The sequence below is a fragment of the Panthera leo genome, chromosome B4, assembly GCF_018350215.1.
Source record: "Panthera leo isolate Ple1 chromosome B4, P.leo_Ple1_pat1.1, whole genome shotgun sequence".
NCBI classification, from domain to species: Eukaryota; Metazoa; Chordata; class Mammalia; order Carnivora; family Felidae; genus Panthera; species Panthera leo.
In genome coordinates, this window is record NC_056685.1 from 297,377 (window position 1) to 317,650 (window position 20,274).

The window sequence follows — 20,274 nt, forward strand, 5'->3', positions numbered from 1 at the left end:
GTTCCTGAAAGTTTCAAATTAGATTAGAGATTTTTCTGATGGACTGAGGTAGGCCTGTATTGCTGTGACCTTTCTTCTTAGAACCACTTCTGCTGAGTTCTGAAGGTTTCATATGTTCTGTTACCATTTAAGTTAGTCTCAAGCTGTTTCTTGACTTTTCTTTTGATTTCTTCATTGACCTACTGGTTGTTCAGAAGCATGCTGCATAAAATCCACATATCTTGTGAAATTTCCAGTTTTCTCCCTGTAACCGACTTCTACTTTCATACCATTATGGGTCAGAAAAGATGCTTGATAGAATTTCAACCTTCTTTGATTTATTGAGACTTGTTTTGTGGCCTAACATGTGATCTATCTTGGAGAACATTGGAAATGTCCTTGAGAAGAATGTGTATTCTATTGCTTATGGATGGAGTGTTCAGTATAAATTAAGTCCACTGATGTCAGTGGGGTATTGACATCCCTACTACTATTGAATCGCATGTCTCCCTTTAGGTCTGTTAATATTTGCTTCATAGATTTAGGTGCTTCCATATTGGGTACATAAATGTCTACAAATGCTGTGTCTTCTCAGTGGACTGATCCTTTCATCATTAAGTATCTCCCCTTCTTTGTCTCTTATTACAGTCTTTGGTTTAAAGTGTATTTTGTCTGATAGAACTACAGCTACTCCTCTTCCTTTACGTCCCCACTTCTGTGGAGTATGTTTCTGCAACCCCTCACTTTCCTCTGTGTGCGTCCTTACATCTGAACGGAGCCTCTTGTAGGCAGCAGATCGATTGTTTTTGTTTTTTCCCATTAACCCACTCTGTGTCTCTTGATCAGAGAATTTAGTTCTTTTACATTTAAAGTAATTATTGATAAGTATGTACTTATTGTCATTTTGGTAATTGTTTTCTGGTTTTTTAGTTGGGCCTCTCTGTTCCTCTTTTCCTCGATTTTTTGTGGTTTGATGACTTTCTTTAGTATTACACTTAGATTTCTTTCCCTTTGTATTTTGTGTATCTATTAGAGGTATTTGCTTTTTGGTCACCATAAGGCTCACACATAACAGCCTATACACACACACACACACACACACACACACACACATTTAATCTTGTGTGTGTGTGTGTGTGTGTATTTATATATTAAGTTTGAACATACTCTAAAACTCTTGAGTTTTTACCTGCCCTCCCCACAATTAAATGTTTTGATGTTACATTTATATCTTTTCATGTTGTGTATCCCGTAACTAAGTATCGTAGTTTTCCTGATTTTTACTACTTTTGCCTTTTTAACCTTCGTTCTAGTTTAGTAAGTAATTAATCCATTATCTTTACTGTACATTTACCTTTACCAATGAGATTTATACTCTCTCGTATTTTGCTACTAATCAAGGCCCTCTCACTGTAACATTTCTCCCACGGCCCGTTTAGTGGCAATGAGCTCCTTTATGGTTTGTTTGTCTGGAAAACTATCCCTCCTTCAATTCTGAATGACGGCCCTTGCTGGGCAGAGTATTCTTGGTTGTAGGTTTTCTTTTCAGTACTTTGAATATATCCTGCCGCTCCCTTCTGGGCTGCAAGGTTTCTGCTGAAAATGTGCTGACCATCTTAGCTGTTTCCTTGTATGGAACAAGTTGTTTTTCTCCTGCTGCTCTTAAGATTCTCTCGTTAGCCTCTGACATTTTAATTATAACATGTCTTGGTGTGAACTCCTTGGATTGATCTTACTTACAGCTCTCCAGGCTCCATGGACCTGGATGTCTGTTTCTCTCCCGAGGTTAGGAATGTTTTCTGTTCCTTTCTCTCTTTCTTTTCTGTGACACACATATTGTGAATGCTGTTCTGATTGATGCTGTCCTACAGGTCCCTCAAGCTATCTTAAATTTTTCCTGGTTTCTTTTTGCTGCTCTGTGTGAGGTCTATTGTCCTGTCTTCTTGATGGCTGCTGCTTCCTTCTGTTTTTTTCTAGTGGGAACTTCACAGGGCATTCTTCAGTTCCGTTACTGTATTCTTTTCTGTCTTTTAATTAAAAACATTTTTAATGTTTATTTTTTGAGAGAGAAAGAGATACAGAGAGAGAGAGAAAACACACAAGTAGGGGAGGGGCAGAGAGAGAGGGAGACACAGAATGTCAAACAGGCTCCAGGCTCTGAGCTGACAGCACATGCCCGACACAGGGCTCCAACACAGAAACCGTGAGATCATGATCTGAGCTGAAGTTGCACGCTCAACCGGCTAAGCCACCAGGCGCCCCACTTTACTGTATCTTAAGTGGCTTGACCTAAGTGGTATTCCCTCCTATTTTCCATCTCCCCGTTGAAGTTGCGTGTTCATCCTTCCTTCTCCTGAGTTCTGTGAGATTCCTCATGACCATTACTTTGAACTCCTAATTAGGTAAAGTATTGATCTCTGTTCATTAAGGTTCTATCTTGTTCTTTCTTCTGGAACACGTTCGTCTGTCTGCTCGTTTTGTTGGCCTCTCTGTATTAAGTGCAGCAGGTACCTCTCCCAGTCTGGAAGGAGTGGGCTGTGGAAGTAATGAATCTCCTCGTTCAGCCTTGCCCTTGGTTGTCTCCTGAACCCTTCTGATTGTCTACGCAGCCAAATGTACTCCAGATATGTTCCCACTGTTAAGGGTGTGCCGAGACCTGTCCAAGTTCCAAAGGGAGGAATCCCACTGAGCACTAGTTACAGGCTGACTGGCAGCCAGGCCCTCAGGCAGCAGCTTTTAAAGTATGCGTATACATACAGTTTGTGGGACCACAGTCCTAAATCCTGCTGGCCTCCAGACCAGGATGTCTGGAGGTGTCTCCTGGTTACAGTTGCAAAAATTAGGGCCCCTTTCATGGAGGTGCCAGTGAACTGGAGCACAGTCAAGGGAAAGTGCAAAGTTGTCCCCCTGTCCACGTTCCCTGGGAGCACCTCCACAGTCTCTAGATGTGACAAACCTGAAGCCTGTACCTCAGGCTGTGCCCCAGGACAGGTAACCTGTGCCCCAGGACAGGTAAACAGACCTTCCTCCCAGAAAGCCTGGGCTGTGTTTCAGTCTGTCGTTTGTGCAGTGCCCCGCAAGCCATCTGTCAAGAACAGTCTCTCCCCATGATACAGACCTACGGGGCCCAGGTGTCCTAGCCCCTGGCTCCCAGTGCCAGGCGTGCATGGGTATCCCTGTGCGGTCTACGGGCACCTGCAGCTCTAGCAAGGCAGGAGGCAAGTGTGGGGCTGCAGCACACTTACTGGCTTCGGTGATGCAGGAGGAGGGCACGGGGCTGGGGTGCACCTGTTGGCTATAGCAGAACAGCACTGGCAAGGTAGAAGCAATGTGCAGAAATGGTCCCCATCAGCACCTCTATCCCCAGATGGAGTTCCAGCAGGCCCTTGCCCCTGTGGCAGATGCTTTAGGGTCAGCAAATGAACCCTCTTCACACACAGTGGAATCACTTTCTAAACTGCTGCTTCTGTGCTGGGCCTTGGGACAAAGTGAGCGGAGCATGAGCCCCGTGGGTGTGCTGGACACAAGCCCCAGTATTTCCAAAGGCAGATGTTTTGGGGGTTCATCTCTCTGGTGCAGGCCCCAAGGGCTGAAATGCCTGATGGGTGACGTGAACACCCCACTCAAGGAGAAGCTCTGAATGTGTGAGACTCCCCCTGTGTGTGGTGGCAGTGCAGGGCTGGGGCGTCTGGTGAGACAGTGTCCCTGCCTCGGCCCCCCCAATCCCCCGTCTCCCTTGAAATGGAGGAGCTGGTGAGCGGGTTCTTGGGTGTTCTGCACAGGGAGTTGCTCCACATGCAGCCACAGCCGCGGGGCCAGGGGAAGAGGCCAGCTCTGCATCCCCTGCGCCACCGTCTCAAACGGCCCCCCATCAGCGCTCGGAGGCCGGGGTGCGGCAGCCCCACCCCTGAAAAGCTGCTCCTGCTTCATCTTTCCGCTGAGCTGCGCACCCAGTAACCGTCCCCTCTACTGACACAAGTGACAAGAACCTGTAGAGCCTCCCCAATGACAAAAACACTTCTGTGCTTCTCGGTCCACCTCCCGCTGAGATAAAGAGCCACTTAAAAACCAGCCACCTACACATTCTGACTTCACCACAGAACGTTCCTCTGCGGCCCAGCCGGACCCTCCCTGATGGCAACAGCATGCTCTTTACCTTTCTGGTGAGTGGCACTTCGATGGGCACGGGAACAACTTCAGCCAGCAGGCAGCCATAGAAGGCCACCATGGACGCGGCGGGGTCATTGTTGGGGAACACCAGCGCCACCTGCACAGACACAGAGCAGGAGGGATTAACCAGCAAATCGATGCCACCAGCTTTCAAAATACCGAAAAACGATGCAAACCGCCATGGGCAGCAGGGCTCATGTTCTCAGTGAGAACAGAGGCTGGAACAAAAATTAGGTGCACGCTTGAAACTACCCTTCAGCAAGATGCATTCAAGTACCGTGTACTTTCCCTTTGATTCACGTGGAAGCGACACGTATCGCCCGCAGTCCTTCCTAACGCTGCCCCCAGAAGACAACTACCCGGCTGTTCCGCTCGTCATCTTCCTGTCACGTACTTAACACAGGGTGAACCGCATCATCCTCGCTGGGCTCGGTAAGAACTCGTGTTTCCACGTAGCCTTCACAGGGGTGACCGAGCGCTGTGTGCTTCCTCACTGGGGCAAGGCTGGCAGGGTGCTGACCACAGGGCTCCATCCTGGTCCCAGGTCAGTATCAGCCCCTCCAGGCCTCAGTTTTCCTGCCTACGTCCTAGTGCTGCGGTGAAGGTCACAGAGAAAGTGGTGAGGGCTCGGTGCAAGGCCCGGCGCACAGCACACAGCCATGAATGCCAGCCAGCCGGGGCTGTCAGTCCATCCGTGGCACCCTCACAGATGAGGCTCCACGAACGCCTGCTGCCCTGGTTCCACCCACCGCCTTCCTGCTCGGCCTTAGGGACGAAAAGCACAATAATCTTGGAGTTATAAGAGGCAGGCTGATTTAAAATTACCCTGAATAGTAGGACTTGTTTTTTAAAGTTTATTTATCTTGAGAAAGAGAAATAGCCTGTGCATGCAAGAGCAGGGGACCAGCTCACAGAGGGAGAAGGAGCATCCCAAGCAGGCTCCATGCTGCCAGCCAGCACAGAGCCCAGCGCAGAGCCTGATCCCATGACCCTGGGATCGTGACCTGAGCCGGAATCCAGAGTCTGATGCTTAACTGACTGAGCCGTCCAGGTGCCCCGGGTAATATGATTTCTAAAATGTTTTCTGATAGGCCTGAGGTTATCTTAACATTGAATGATTTTTCCATGGGATGGCTTGTAATTATTCTTCCTCACGTGAAATGCTTTTCATTCCGCTTTTCACCTATTAGCCTATTTAGCCCATCAGTGTTTTGACAAGTACCCTAAAATCAGGATGGATCTTAAATATATTTGACAGCATTAACTCTTACGCTTGATGCAAAGACTTCTTGCTGCAGTACTGTTTGGTTTTTATCGCTGCGTTTTTTACTGGACGTTTGTCAAGACGCCCCTTTCTGTCAGTGCCTACTACTTAACAAGTATGTCATCTCACGTGAGTCCGTCCGGGGCTCGTCCCAGGGTCTCCCGTGTAGCTCACCTGGCACCAGCCAGCTCTCCTGTTACTGCAGCCCCTCCTGGAGCAGCCGTGCCCACCTCTCGGGCAGACTGCCTCCTCAGGACACCGCAGTAGCTGTCCCGTGGCTGCGTGTCTGCACTGCCCGCTCCGCCCTGCAGACCCCACTCCTGCTGTAGCCCGCGTCACCCCCATGTCCTGATCGGGCATCGGGGTTCCACTCCCCCCTTGCGGACAAGTTTGCTGCGTGTTCACAGGCACCCAGATCCCATGACATAACACGCACAGGTCACTTCTGCATTACTCATTCAGGAATTTAACCAATTTTTTTCTCTCAAAATGTCCTAACTAGAAGTTGCCAGTTTTTCCAGGAGCAGGTGGGCAACACACTCAATTTCAATATACAAATAAGCAGGTTGGTGTAAAGGGACGCAGACGGCAGCTGAGAACAGAACAGGCCACATCATAAATTTGTCCATGTTTGAAACTTAGCGACACAGGATAGCAGGCGGGGAAGAAATCAGCTTGGGATTCAATGAAGGTTTCCTTTCCATGCAGCACTCCTGCAGTTCACTGAAATCAGCTAAATGAGAGACACATGACCCCATAAGGCCAGTAAAAGCCATTCTGCACCACCGACGACCCGTGTTTGAGAACCCTGAGAGGTAACTGTTGCTTATGTCAACTTATTCCATCCTGACAGCACTCAGCCGTGAGCAGGGCTTTCCAGAAGTAACTGACTTGCACACGTACACATATGAACCATCAGCAATTATTTTAACAAAGTGTGTGAGGATCGCAGTAGCTGTAGGGGCTCTGCCTTCAAGTGGCAGCTGAGCTGAGAGCAACAGGTTTTAGATGTGGGTCTGGCAAGGCAATACTGAGCCTTCCGGGTATCTGTGAGCTTCTGGGTGCCGCTGCCACAAGACGTCTCTCCCTGAAACGGACCAAAATGTTTGAGGAAGTCGTTCAAACTGCAGGGAAACACAGGACATACTGCTGTTCCATTCCAAACCAATGGATGCACCTATTCATAAAGGACCAGTTAAATACCGACTTGTTAGTCTTCTTGGAGCACCTGCTCTGGATGCAGGAGTCCCTGCCAGGAGCACAGAACCGAGAGCGAGAAGATGGGGCACCCCCAGACTGGGAACAAGGTCTGGCTGCCACTCCGGCTCCGTTCAAAGGGAGATCAACCGAACCTGGGATTGAAAGTTCCCACTGCTTTGTTGCTGCAGCTCATGCTGGTGAGGCCACACTGTATAAACCTGGCAGAATTGCGTTAGATAGGATGAAACGTTAAGTTACAACGTAAAGTGAATAAAAGCAGACTATGAAATTGTATATTGTATCTCTCAATGATATAAAAGTAAGGGACAGGGAGGGTCAGATCCCTCTGAAGGCTCAGAATAAAAACTGAAGGTTTGTTGCTGTTTTGTTTTGCAGTTTAAGGAAGGGGAGTCTGTACTTCAGTCATTCCTGTTAAGTCTTGCTTCCGTTTCGGAGTCGGTCACAAGCCCTGTCTTACTGGCAGGTCCACAGTGATTCCCGTGCGACGCACGCACGCAGGCGCTCGGTTCTGAGGGACCCACACAGCTCCCCTGTATTCGCTCCTCCACGGATTCCTTGAGATGTCATTGGACCTAATCCCCCACACGGCACAGCAGGCATCCACAAACCAAGAGGCAAAGGCGCAACCCACCGCCGTGCTTCGGAGGGTCTCCTCTTGGTAAAGGGACGCCCCTCGGCCAGCTTGCCTTCAGCGCTCTTCACACCAGGAGCTGCTGCACACGCTTCCCACGTCAGCTCCTTCCCATGCTTTCCTGGAGCCTAGCCTACAGCTCACAGGCTCCCTTTTCCTCTCTGGGAAGACTTCTCAGGCCCCAGATGCTCCTCAAAATGAAAAACATCTCTCTTCTTCCAGATAGTTCATCTCCGCCTCTTACCCCTCTTTCGGGGACTTGTATCACTTTCCCTTTATAGAAAAGCTGATTATCAGTAATGTGTCTATTTATATTTTAATACAACTGGCAGGCTCCCTTCAGATGTGACGCACCTTCATGCCTTCCAAAGCTCTGACGAGATATCCCCAAACCCTATTCAGCTTAGGCACATAAAGCCCTTCTCGGAAGCCCAAGAAGGTAATTCCCCAAACAACATTAGTAAGGTCACACGCACACAAAATGTAAATTTTTATGCTAAGGACTGAATGTTCACTATTCTGGGGAAAATTATGTTTTATTCAAAAGTGATTTTCAAAGAGGGCAAAAAATTCCGTTTATAGCAACATAAGCTTATGATCAATTTACTGCTATGGTCGTGTATATTTATTTAATAAAAGTATCGGTACCCATGTGCCTGATATTAACTACATGAATAATGTTTTAAATAACTTAGAAAAGTAGTCTCCCTCACACAGTCAAACCAACCTCTACCGACAAACCTCTTTACATAGTTTATTTTCTCAAAACTGTGCCCCGCAAATTCCTACTAACGTCTTAGCTGAACAGAGGTGGTTTATTTTGTAGTTGTTATTTTAAGGGAACTTCAATAATCTGGAGGCCATGCTCTATAAGAATTTTTAACGAAATCACTCTACTAACACTATCCGTGAAATTATAGTTAAGGGAGATATTACATACAACTGATTTTTTATTGGGGTAAAACATACACAACGTTGACCATTCATTTATTTAATTTATTTTGAAAATAAAGTGCACAGCTCAGCAGCATGAAGTACATTCACAACCAGAACCATCTCCCGACCTTCTCATCTTCCTAAACTGAAGCCTCACTCCCATTAAGGAACTTCCCAGCCCCCGCCAGCCCCCTAGCTACCATCACCCTTCTGATTCCATGAATTTAACTACTCTAAGTACCTGGTACATTTGTCCTTTGCAGCTGCCATATTCCGTGTCACGTAGTCTTCGAGCCCATCGTGTTTTAGTATGTGTCTCCGTGCATCTGCCGACGGACACTTGAGTTACCGCCACCTTTTGGTTTTGTGAACAATGTTATCTGCTCAAGCCCCTGATTTCGGTGCTTTTGAAACGGAAGGGAAACTGTTGGATCAAGCAGTAATTTATGTTCAATTTCTAGAGGAGCCGCCATACTGTTGTCTGCAGTGGCAGCACACCGGGGTTCAATCTCTTCATTCTTGCCAACATTTACTTTCTGCTTTCTGACAACAGCCACCCCAATGGCTGTGGAGTGCGGTCTCACTGTGGTTTTAACATGCAGCGCCCTAACGAGCAGCGACATGGGGCGTCTTTTCAGGTGCTCACTGGCCATCTGCAAAGCTTCTCTGGAGAAATGTCTATTCAAGTCCTCTGCCCATTTTTTAAACTTATGTTTTGTTTGTTTGTTTTAGCATAGTGTGGATACTAACCTCTCATCAGATATAGAATTCGTCAATATTTTCTCCCATCTTGTATGTTTCTTTTTCAGTCTCGATAATGTCCTTTGGTGCACAGAAGTTATTTTGATGAAATCCAATTTATGTTTTTATTTTTGTTCCACGGTGTTTTTGGTATCACGTAAAAAAATCATTGCCAAATTCTGTGTTATGAAGCTTTCCCCCATGTTTTATTCTAAGAGTTTTATAGTTTTTGTTCTTTAAGTCTCCGAACCATTGTGAGTTAATTTTTTAATAGACGGTGTAAAAGGTCCAACTTTGTCCTTTTGCTTGTGGGTGGTCTAGTTTTCCCAGCACCATTTATCGAAGAGACTGTCCTTTCCCCGTGTCATATCTTAACATCCTCGATGAACCTGCTTCACCGTGCACACGAGGGTTTGTTTCTGGGCTCTCTGTTCTACTCCATTCTCCACATCTGCCTTTATGTTAGCACTGCACTGCTTTGATTACTGTAGCCTTATAGTTTTATAATCAGGGAAGTGCTAAGACCTATAACTGAGATTTACAAGCCACAGGTCAAACTTGTTCAATAAAAAAATGGAAAGAATCATAGTCCACCACAGAAGGCTGGGCCTCTGGTAATCTTCTAAAAAATTCCTCATGACGGGCCCCTGTCTTTATAATATCTTAAGTAAATCACAGCTTCTGTTCTTGTTGGTTTATGGTGCTCAGCACTGATATTTTTACTGAATTCACTTGGGAGTTCTTTGGGCACAGGTAGGATAACCCAGTGTTGGGGTCTCAGATACAAAGCAGCAAATGGAAAAAAAAGATGCTACATTTGAAGGCAAGAAAATGCGGGTCTAACCCTGCCTCACATCTAAATTGGGGTACAAAGCTTGGACAAGGGTATCAAGTTCTTGGAGTATAACATTGCAAAGGAATACTAACATATTCAATCTGTAACTTAATCAGATTGCAGGAAGAATAAAAATTTGCTTATTGGTTAAACATAGTAGCCTCTATCCAGAAATTTAACACCAGGAAAGGAATGGCACCAGCAGCGTGCTATAAAGATTTCAGTACACTGATGGATGTAAACAAAGTTTTACGTATAATTTGTCCTGCCGGCCCAGGTAGATGACACACGAATGTTTCAAAGTAGCAGACGAGAGGACAAAGGTTGGGAATGTGGCTCTGGGGTCTGCCAGAAACAGCTGCGAGTGCTGAGCCACTTATGAGTTATGTGCCTTCATCTGATGTGACACTCTCAAGTCTGCACGTCCTCATGGATGAAACAGAAGTACTACAGCTGAACTTACGGGGTTGTTGTAAAGGCTAAATGACATATTGTGTAACTGACCCCGATTCATAGTTAATGTTAAGAAAGCCTGACTTAGCAGCATTAGCATTAGGAGACACTGAACTCTAGAACTTCAAACAGCAGGTGTCTCTGTCGCATACGATGGAGCGTTTGCAGACGTGCACTTACCCTGTCTCCTGGTCGTACCATAGGTTCCTGCTTTGTACCTAATTTATGCAGAATGTTGTAAGCAACCTTCATACTTCTTGTCCACAGTTTGCCTATTAATAAAAATGATAAAGATATAAGTAAGTGGACACATGCATTTTCAGTTATGTCTCAACATGCACATAACTAGAGACGGTACTCATTCATTTTAAGCCTTCAAGTAACCCTGAGTCCATGGAACCCTGAAGGAAAATAAAAGCCAGAAACTCTGACTCATAGGCTCTGAGAGGCCTAAACACTGGAACAAGGTACGGATACACACTCTAAGTGTGCAAAGCAGGTACAGCAAAGCCACAGAACATTTATCATCACAGAAGATGGGAAGATTTCTGGGGAGGAGAGCAGGGACAAGGGCAATAGTGTGTCACTGCCAATTCATGTTACGCAAAATGACACGTTTCCACTGTTATCAGGGCCTTGCTCATGAAATGAATGAAATGAATGCAAAAGGTACTTAGGACACACTTTGCAAGGCCTGACCCCTCTTCCCTCCCCAAGTCTTGAGTTTCTCAGCATCACATCTTGCTTGTCTTGGGGATTCAGGATTTTTTGAGAGTAATGTTTGAACTTAAAGATGGCGGTAAGTATTCAGAGCTAAAGTTCTGAACTCCAGAAAAAATTGACCACAAAGGAGGATTAAAAACAGGATTGAAAACACACACACACACACACACACACACACACACACCAGAAAGGACAGCCAGCTTGGAAGAACCTCCAGGGTTCCCACCCCTGCCTCCATTCTAGCACCAGATGCTCCTGCATAGGAGGACAGGGCAGGGGACAAAGTGACTCTGACACCTAATATGAGCTCTTAGACACCTAAAGGGCTTCATGATATCAGCTTCCACATGCTTTCAGAAGCAGGCGAGGTGTTAGAAGTTACATTAACATGATCGTAACAACAGTTAGGAGCAACTTTAACTTTCCCGTAAATACAATCACTGTTTTCATCTTCTTCCTATTTTAAATGTAAGAGTTAAGAAGTTTTATGTTTATAACACTTGTTTTACTTCACATTGGATTTTGCAGCAACCTAAATTAGGGTTATTGTTTATCTTCCACAGGATTTATCAACTTATCTCCTCCTTAGCGATAAGGGGACAAAAGGAATGTTGTTATCTTAATTTCTCTAACTCCTAGGGTATTACTGGTTTACAGTATGTGCTCAATACATGGCCTTCGTTTCACTGATGTCATAGGCAACCTAAAAAGGACAAAATGACAGTATGCTCTTTGGCCATATTTCTTGAGCACTTAGGCTAATTATCAGACACGAAGGTCTTGTCTGTCCTCCACCCTCTTCTCTAGATCTGCCTCAACACTGCAGTCCTCAAGAGTGGCCACCTTACAAGCATTTGGTATTTTGTTAGGTGGCTATATTTTTTCCACAAAAACAGCCACTGGCTATTAGAAATAACTCAGTGATTTTTCATCTAAAGAAAACAAGTATTTTGTGCCTTCAAATCTTTTTAATGTGAACAATATTAGGGAATCACAATTAAATAAACAATTACAATCAATTTGTTGTAACTGAAAAACCCAATGGCTTTGTGAACAAATCCGTTACAGTCAGATGATTAGCAAAGTTACGTTTTGTTACACTTTCAACGTCATTCTCTGTTTGGATATTATCATATATTCATACAGAAGCCAGTCTACAGTCGGGAGCTTGAAAAGAGCAACATACTTTTGGCAAAATACCACTTGCTGTTTTTCAAGGAGAAAAGCTTTGCTGATTTAAGTTGCAGGAGACACAATGGTTCTTTACTGATTTACAGAGGAGAATGAAAAACTTTCCAAACAAGAGAAGTTACTGGGAAAGGGATCAATCAGAATGGAAGGGCAGACCATGCATATTCCCAGAAGCAAATGCAAAACCAGACGTGTAAGAAATGTTAAAAAGATGGGGCGCCTGAGTGGCTTAGTCGGTTTAGCGTCCGACTTCGGCTCAGGTCATGATCTCACAGTCTGTGAGTTCGAGCCCCACGTCAGGCTCTGTGCTGACAGCTCAGAGCCTGGAGCCTGCTTCAGATTCTGTGTCTCCCTCTCTCTCTGACCCTCCCCCATTCATGCTGTCTCTCTCTGTCTCAAAAATAAACAAACATTAAAAAACAATTTTTTTAAATAAAAAAAGAAATGTTAAAAAGACTTTTTCATGCTGAAAAGAAATGGCACTAATAAGTAACAAGAAAATAAATAGAAGTATAAATCCCACTAGGAAAGGTAAATCTAGAATAAAGGTAGTGGACTATATAAAGCCAGTATAAAAGGAAAAGGACAAAAGTAGTAAATAGGGACACGCAAGATATCAAGATGTAAAATGTGACATCAAGAACATGAAATGTGGGTGGGAGAGTAAAAATGCACAGGTTTAGAATGTGTTCAAACATAAGTTGTTATCAACTTAAAACTGATGGTTATAAATATAAGTTGTTGTATGTGAGCCTCATGGTAACCACCAAGCAAACACCTCTAGCAGATACACAAATATAAAGGGATAGCAATGTAAGCCTCACACTAAAGAAAGTCATGAAACCACAAAGGAAGAGAAAAGGAACAGAGAGGCCCTACAAAAACAACCGGATAACAATTACCAAAATGGGAATGAGTACCTCTTATCAATAGTTATTTTAAACGTAGAAGGACTAAATTCTCTCATTAAAAGACACAGAGTGAGTTAATGGGGGAAAAAAACACACAAAAAAACAAGAACAACTGATCTGCTGCCTACAAGAGGCTCCATTCAGACGTAAGGATGCACACAGAGGAAAGTGAGGGGTTGCAGAAAGACACTCCACAGAAGTGGGGACATAAAGGAAGATGAGTAGCTGTAGTTCTATCAGACAAAACACACTTTAAACCAAAGACTGTAATAAGAGACAAAGAAGGGGAGATACTTAATGATGAAGGGATCAGTCCACTGAGAAGACATAACATTTGTAAACATTTGTGTACCCAATATGGAGGCACCTAAATCTATGAAGCAAATATTCATAGCCCTAAAGGGAGAAATTAACAGCAATATGATAATAGTAGGAACTTTAATACCCCACTCACATCAACGGATAAATCATCTGGACAGAAAACCAGTAAGGAAATAGTGGCCTTGAACAACACGTTAGAACATATGGACTTAATTTTTATCAAACACTCCATCCATAAGCACCAAATACACATTCTTCTCAAGTGCACATGGAACATTCTCCAAATCATACGTAAGGCCACAAAACAAATCTCTATAAATTCAAGACTGAAAACATAGCAAGCGTCTTTTCTGATCCATAATGGTATGAAGTGAGAAGTCAATTATAAGAAGAAAACTGGAAAATTCACAAGTATGTGGAGATTAAACAACATGCTACTGAACAACCAGTGTGACAACAAAACATTCAAAGAAGAAATTAAAAAAATACTTTGAGACAAGTAAAAACGGAAATACAACATACCAAAACTTACGATTTGTAGCAAAAGCGGTTCTGAGACAGAAGTCCATAGCAATACAGGTGTACCTCAATGAACAAGAAAAATCTCAACTAAACAGCCTAGTCTTACACCTCAAGGAACCAGGAGAAGAACAAATGAAGCCCAAGCTAGCAGAAAGAAGGAAGTAACAAAGATCAGAGCAGAAATTGTTAAAATAGGGACTAAAAAGGCAATAGAGAAGATCAACAAAACCAAGAGCTGGTTCTTGGAAAAGGTAAACAAAACTGACAACCCTTGGATAGACTCACCAAAAGAAAACGAGAGTGGACTCTCATTTAAAATCTCAGATAAAATAAAAAATGAAAGTTATAACCAACACCACAGAAATACAAAGGATCACAAGAGACCACCAGGAACAACGATATGCCAACAAACTGGAAAAAATGAATAAATCCTAGAAACATACGATCTTCCACCAATGAATCATGAGGAAACAAAATCTGAATAGAATGATTACTAGTAAGGAGATTTAATCAGAAATTTAAAAACCTCCCTACAAACAGAAGCCTTTCCTTATGAATTCTATCAAACATTCAAAGAAGATTTAATACTTATCCTTCCTAAACTCTTCCAAAATAATTAGAGGAGGGGAATGATTCCAAACTCATTTTATGAAGCCAGTGTTACCCTGATACCAAAACCAGACAAGGACACACAAAAGAAATAAGAGGCCCTTACTCCTCATAAACATAGATGCAAAATTCCTCAACAAAATATTAGCAAACTGAATTCAACAATACAGTAAAAGGATCATACACCGTGATCAGTGGGATTTATTCCAGGGATATGTGGATGGCTCAATGCTGTCAAATCGATCAACATGATACACCACATTAACAAAATGAAGAATAAAAATCACTTCTCCATACATGCAGAAAAAAGCATTTGACAAAATTCAACATTTTTTGATGAAAAACCCTCAACAAAGGGAATACAGAGGGACCATACCTCAACATAATAAAAGCCATACATTCAAAACCCACAGCTAGTATTGTGTGCCGAGAAAAGAATCAAGACCAGGATGTCCAGTCTCACCACTTTTATTCAATGGTTTTGGAAGTGCTAGCCAGAGTATTTGGGCAAGAAAAAGACTTAAAAGGTATCCATATTGGAAAGGAAGAAGTAAAACTATCTGTATTTGAGGATGATAGGGTTTTATATACAGAAAAACTCTAAAGATGCCACCAAAACCAAAGAAATAAACAAACAAAAAACCCCGTTAGAACTAATCCAAGAATTGAGTAACGTTGCAGAGTGCAAACTGATGCACAAAATTCAACAACTGCATTTCTAGAAACAATGAATTATCAGAGAAATTAAGAAAACATTTAGAGTTGCATCAAAAAGAGTAAGTACCATGAAAAATTTCAACCAAGGGGCTAAAAGACCTAAACTCTGAAAATTATAAGACACTGATGAAAGAAACTGAGGAAGACACAAACAAATGAAAGACATTCCATGCTCATGAACTGGGAGAAATAATATTGTTAAAATGTCTATACTACCCAAAGCAATCTACAGATTTAATGCAATCCCTACCAAAATATCTATGGCATCTTTCATGGAGGTAGAACAAAGAATCCTAACATTTGTATGGAAACACAAAAGGCCCCAAACAGCCAAAGGAATCTTGAGTACGAAGAACAAAGCTGGGGGCAGCTGGCTCCCTGATTTTAAACTGTATTACAAAGCTACAGTAATTAAAACAGTGTGGCACTGGCATAAAACAGACACACATCAATGGAACAGAGAGCCCATAAATAAACTCATGCACATATGTCAATTAGTTTACAGCAAAGGAGTCTAGAATACACAATAGGGAAGAGGCAGTCTCTTCAATAAGTAGTAGTGAGAAAACTGGACAGTCACATGCAGCAGAATGGCACTGAACCACACCTAAAAATTAACTCAAAATGAATGAAAAAAAATCGAACCTAAGACTTGAAACCATAAAACTCCTAGAAGAAAACAGGTGCTAAAATCCTTGACATGGATCTTGGGGATGATTTTTTGGATCCGACACCAAAAGCAAAAATAAACAAGTGGGACCATATCACACTAAAAAGCTTTTGTGCAGGACGGGAAACCATCCACACAATGAAAAAGCAAATTACAGAACAGAAGATATTTGCAAATCATTTATCCAATAAGGGGTTAACATCTAAGTACAGAAAGGACTCAACTCAATGGAAAAAAATAATGGATTCAAAAATGGGCACAGGAACTGAATAGACATTTCTCCAAAGACACACAGATGGCCAAAAGACAATGACAGGTACTCAACATCACTCATCACCAGGGAGATTAAATCAAAATCACTGAGCTACCACCTCATACCGGTCAGAATGGCTAGCATCAAAAAGACAGGAGATGACAAGTGTTGGCGAAGATGTGGAGAAAGGGGAACCTCTTACACTGTTGGTGGGAGGGCAAACTGGGCAGCCACTCTGGAAAAACCAGTATGGGGGTTAAAACTGGTCATCAACAGATGAGTGGATGAAGAAAAGGTGGTATATGTACACAGGACATTATTCAGCCATAACAAGGCATGAAATCTTGCCATTTACAACAACATGCGTGGACTTGGAGGCATCATGCTACGTGAAACAGGTGAGACAGAGAGAGACAAATACCTTGTGATCTCACTCACTTGCAGAATCTAAAACCCAAGCTCATACATATACAGAGAACAGACTGGTGGCGGGGGGAGAGGGAGGCATTAATGGGTGAAGGGGGTCAAAGGTACAAACATCCAGTTATAAAATAAGTCATGAGACGTATAAAATGGTGACCATGGCCAATACCAGTTAATAATAATTCCGTACTATGTATTTGGAAGGTGGGGGACACGAAGTCTCAACTGATTTTGCCAAGTTAAACTGGTATTTTAACTGAGAAAATAGATATTAAGACTCTAAGATATCTTGTGCATATAGAAAAAAGAAAGAGATGCGGACATGATGCACGCACTGTCTTACTACAGATTAATTTTAATTTCAATTGGATTTCTGTGAGGAGTACGCAACCATAAGAAGAGTGTAGGTCTGAGGAAACGGGTAGGTGGGTGAGGAAGGGGTTTCAGAGCTCACGCTCAGCACAGCGGCTAAGTCACCTGCGAACAGCAGTGGAGCCTGAGAAACACATCGGCAATAATGCAAAGCATAAACCACGTAGAAAGGTTTCCCAACGCTTTTGTAGCTCAAGCACCTGAATATTTCAAAATATCTGGAGCAAAAGCCAAGTCATAAGTCACAAAAGGAAAGAAGGAAGAAAAGAAAAAGAGGAAGAGGGAGGAAGGGAGGGAGGGAGAGAGGAGAGGGAGTTTGCCTGGTAATAAAAGCGCACTGCAGCAAAGTAGAATAAATTTGCAGGTATCGTGCTGAGAACAGGAGGAAGCGAAGATTCATGATAGAAGGAAATTAGTTGCTTAGCATGATTTATTTTTATTAACTGAAGATTGTAAGATGTGTTTTATTTGTATTGGTAAATGGAGAACAGTGGATTATTCTACAGGGTTGTTAACCTTCACTCCCTGTATTTTCCATCAAAGATCCCAAGTTTCTCAGCTACCATCCGGCTTTGCAGGAAGTTAAATGAGAGCCGAAAGTGAACTACAAGACGGTAAACAGTCCAGTCTGCCAATGAGACCGAGTTCCTTGGTATGAGAACAATTCTCATTCAGTGAGCTCTCCTCTGTATTCTGAGCAACACCCGGCCATTACAGGTTCATCTATCTCAGTGTTTCTACCTATAGAGCACTTTTCTACGGTTTTTCTCGTATTGGCCAACACTCCCCTTTTACATCCTGATGAACTATCACCGTGTTTTTGGAAACGCATTGCTTACATTTCTTCAACAGGTCAAAACCAAGAGTGACCCACAGCATATGCCTCATACGGACGAGTAAACGCAAGAAAACACAGATGACTGAAGAGCAGGGGCTGTGATGCTGGGGTGTAGACACACTTCCCTTAGCCGAATTCCCTCAGACAACTTTCGGCGTCCATCTTACACCACAGCTCGCAGTAACGTGCACGGAGGCAAAGTCAGCGCTTCTCTGCTCTTTGTTCCCTCAGGAGAAGGGCTGCCCTTCCGACTGGAGTCCTCAGCCTGGAGAACCGTGTCTCCTTCTCCGATGCCCTGCCCTGCGCCGGGCAGGTACACAGTTAGCGCCTCGCGCATCTCAGCGCACGCTTGTAGGCAGCCAGGTGGGCGCTTCGCTGCGTGTGCACACGGTGGGTCCTGGGAGTCCCCGTACGTGGCAGATGATCTCTGGAAGAAGCTAAGGAGTGACAGCTCCAGCCACACCACCAGCTTCAGGGCTGGGTCTGGCCAGGGACGGGGGTCACTAAGGAAAGTCTTCCACTTACTTGACTGACACCTATTTCCAAAGAGCATAGTGAAAAAATCCAGCTAAGCCTCACCATGGGTGAAATGCTCTTTATCCACTTAGAAATACCCAACATTGCCAGAAAACGGCAAAGCTGGGAGACATATGCTCCTAAACCCCAAACCCATTTCTGTCCCTGAGACGCACAGGTGATGCTGGAGTCCACAGCAGGTACCCCCTGAGGCCCCACATCCCAAAAGGCTGGACTCTGTCGCTTATCGTAACACGGGCCAATGTAGAAATGAGTCACCTTCCTACTCCACGTAAGAGCACTGCTGCCAGGGACACAAAACTTCGATCTAGACACAGGTCACCTAATCTCACACGTGCAGACAGAGGAGGGTCGGCTCTGGTCTTTCTGTTATTCAGCTGGTCTCTCTGCAAAGCTGCAGCAGGTGCTGTGACAGTAACCCAACCACCTGCTTTCTCCTTGGCCCCTTACCCAGGGAACAAAGAGAACGAAATCTTTCTGGTACAGAAAACTACTTCCAAAAGTTCACAGATTTCATTAATTGTACTGAATGAAGAACTAAAGAAAACCCTGTTTCTCTTGCTTTTTTTGAGTAATCACTTTGGAAATGGTTTTTGTTTTTTCTGAAGGATACACATAAAAGAGTTTAGATACATATTCTTTAATTACCCATCCTTCCTGAAGGCACGACTTGCAAGAACATCACATGCATGTTCCAAGAAATAAAACCCACTATCTTATTAGGGTTATGACTGATTTTTTTTGTACCCATTTCTGGATTTTACTCCAAAAACGCTTAATAAGTAGTAACTTTTCATATTCAAATTAAGTACTTTCCCTAAAATATTTCCTTTCTAAGTCCATTTTGTTTCTGTACTGGATTTACAAACGTAAGTGAAGCACCCCAAAAGTGGCTGTTGTATGCAGGCAGAGTCAGGAAGGTGAAGCGGCATACGGAATTACCGTAAGTGAGGATGTACAGGGGCTTCCCGTTCGTGTCCATCGTGGTCAAGCATGGGGCCTTCGGGGAGATGGTCCCCCACCGCTGCAATGCAGCCTCTAGCGATGGCGGCCAGTTCGTCACCACTCCCAGCTGCTCCCCACGTACCGCCAACATCTGCGCTCCCTCTGGCTTTGGCTGGTTCGGATCCGGTTGCTGAACTAAATACATTGGAAGTTTTTTTATTTTTTTTTATTTTTTTATTTAATTTTTTTTTTTTAACGTTTATTTATTTTTGGGACAGAGAGAGACAGAGCATGAACAGGGGAGGGGCAGAGAGAGAGGGAGACACAGAATCGGAAGCAGGCTCCAGGCTCTGAGCCATCAGCCCAGAGCGCGACGCGGGGCTCGAACTCATGGACCACAAGATCGTGACCTGAGCTGAAGTCGGATGCTTAACCAACTGAGCCACCCAGGCGCCCCCATTGGAAGTTTTTTTAAAAAAATACATGCATATTAGCACAATCACCGTTCTCTTCCTTTTAAAGAAGGTAGAAGACTTACACATGTTTATTGGTGGACTACAAACATGCACACGTGCTTTTCTAGAATCACAGCCAGGACCTATATGCTAGCTTCACGGACGTAACGGAAGCACTTAATTCTTACACTTTCTAAGGCAATGTTGGGATGGTGAATATAGGGAGACCTGAGTGCATCTGTAAACCGACAGATGAACTGTGTATTTTAACATGCCTGGACTCTGGGATTGCAACAGCTGTTCAAAATATCAGCTCCTGATGTACATACACTAGTAATTCTGGACTCCAGAGCTCAAATTTCGTTAAATTATATTTTGCCCTTAAATATGGGGATGTAAGTTTGAATTTGCAACAATTACTATCAATAACCAACCCAAGTACATTTTCTTGAGTAAAACAAAAAATGGCCTATAATGCAATACAATCTTCCCAACTCTTTAGTTTACGTTAGCAACTGTTACGCTTCTCACTTTTAGAAAAGGATTCTCTCCCTCAC

General features: G+C 43.7%; 1 protein-coding gene across 8 annotated transcripts in view; it reads right to left on the bottom strand.

The window, feature by feature from the left end:
* Positions 1 to 20,274, bottom strand: part of DIP2C (disco interacting protein 2 homolog C) — a 412,233-nt gene that overhangs the window by 120,372 nt on the left and 271,587 nt on the right. For all 8 annotated transcript variants that reach the window (XM_042944702.1, XM_042944701.1, XM_042944703.1 and 5 more), the window contains 3 exons: positions 19,260 to 19,457; positions 10,411 to 10,502; positions 4,136 to 4,246 (listed from right to left, as the gene is read on the bottom strand). In XM_042944702.1, the coding sequence (XP_042800636.1) occupies positions 4,136 to 4,246; positions 10,411 to 10,502; positions 19,260 to 19,457 (401 nt within the window). The remainder of the gene's footprint in view (positions 1 to 4,135; positions 4,247 to 10,410; positions 10,503 to 19,259; positions 19,458 to 20,274) is intronic.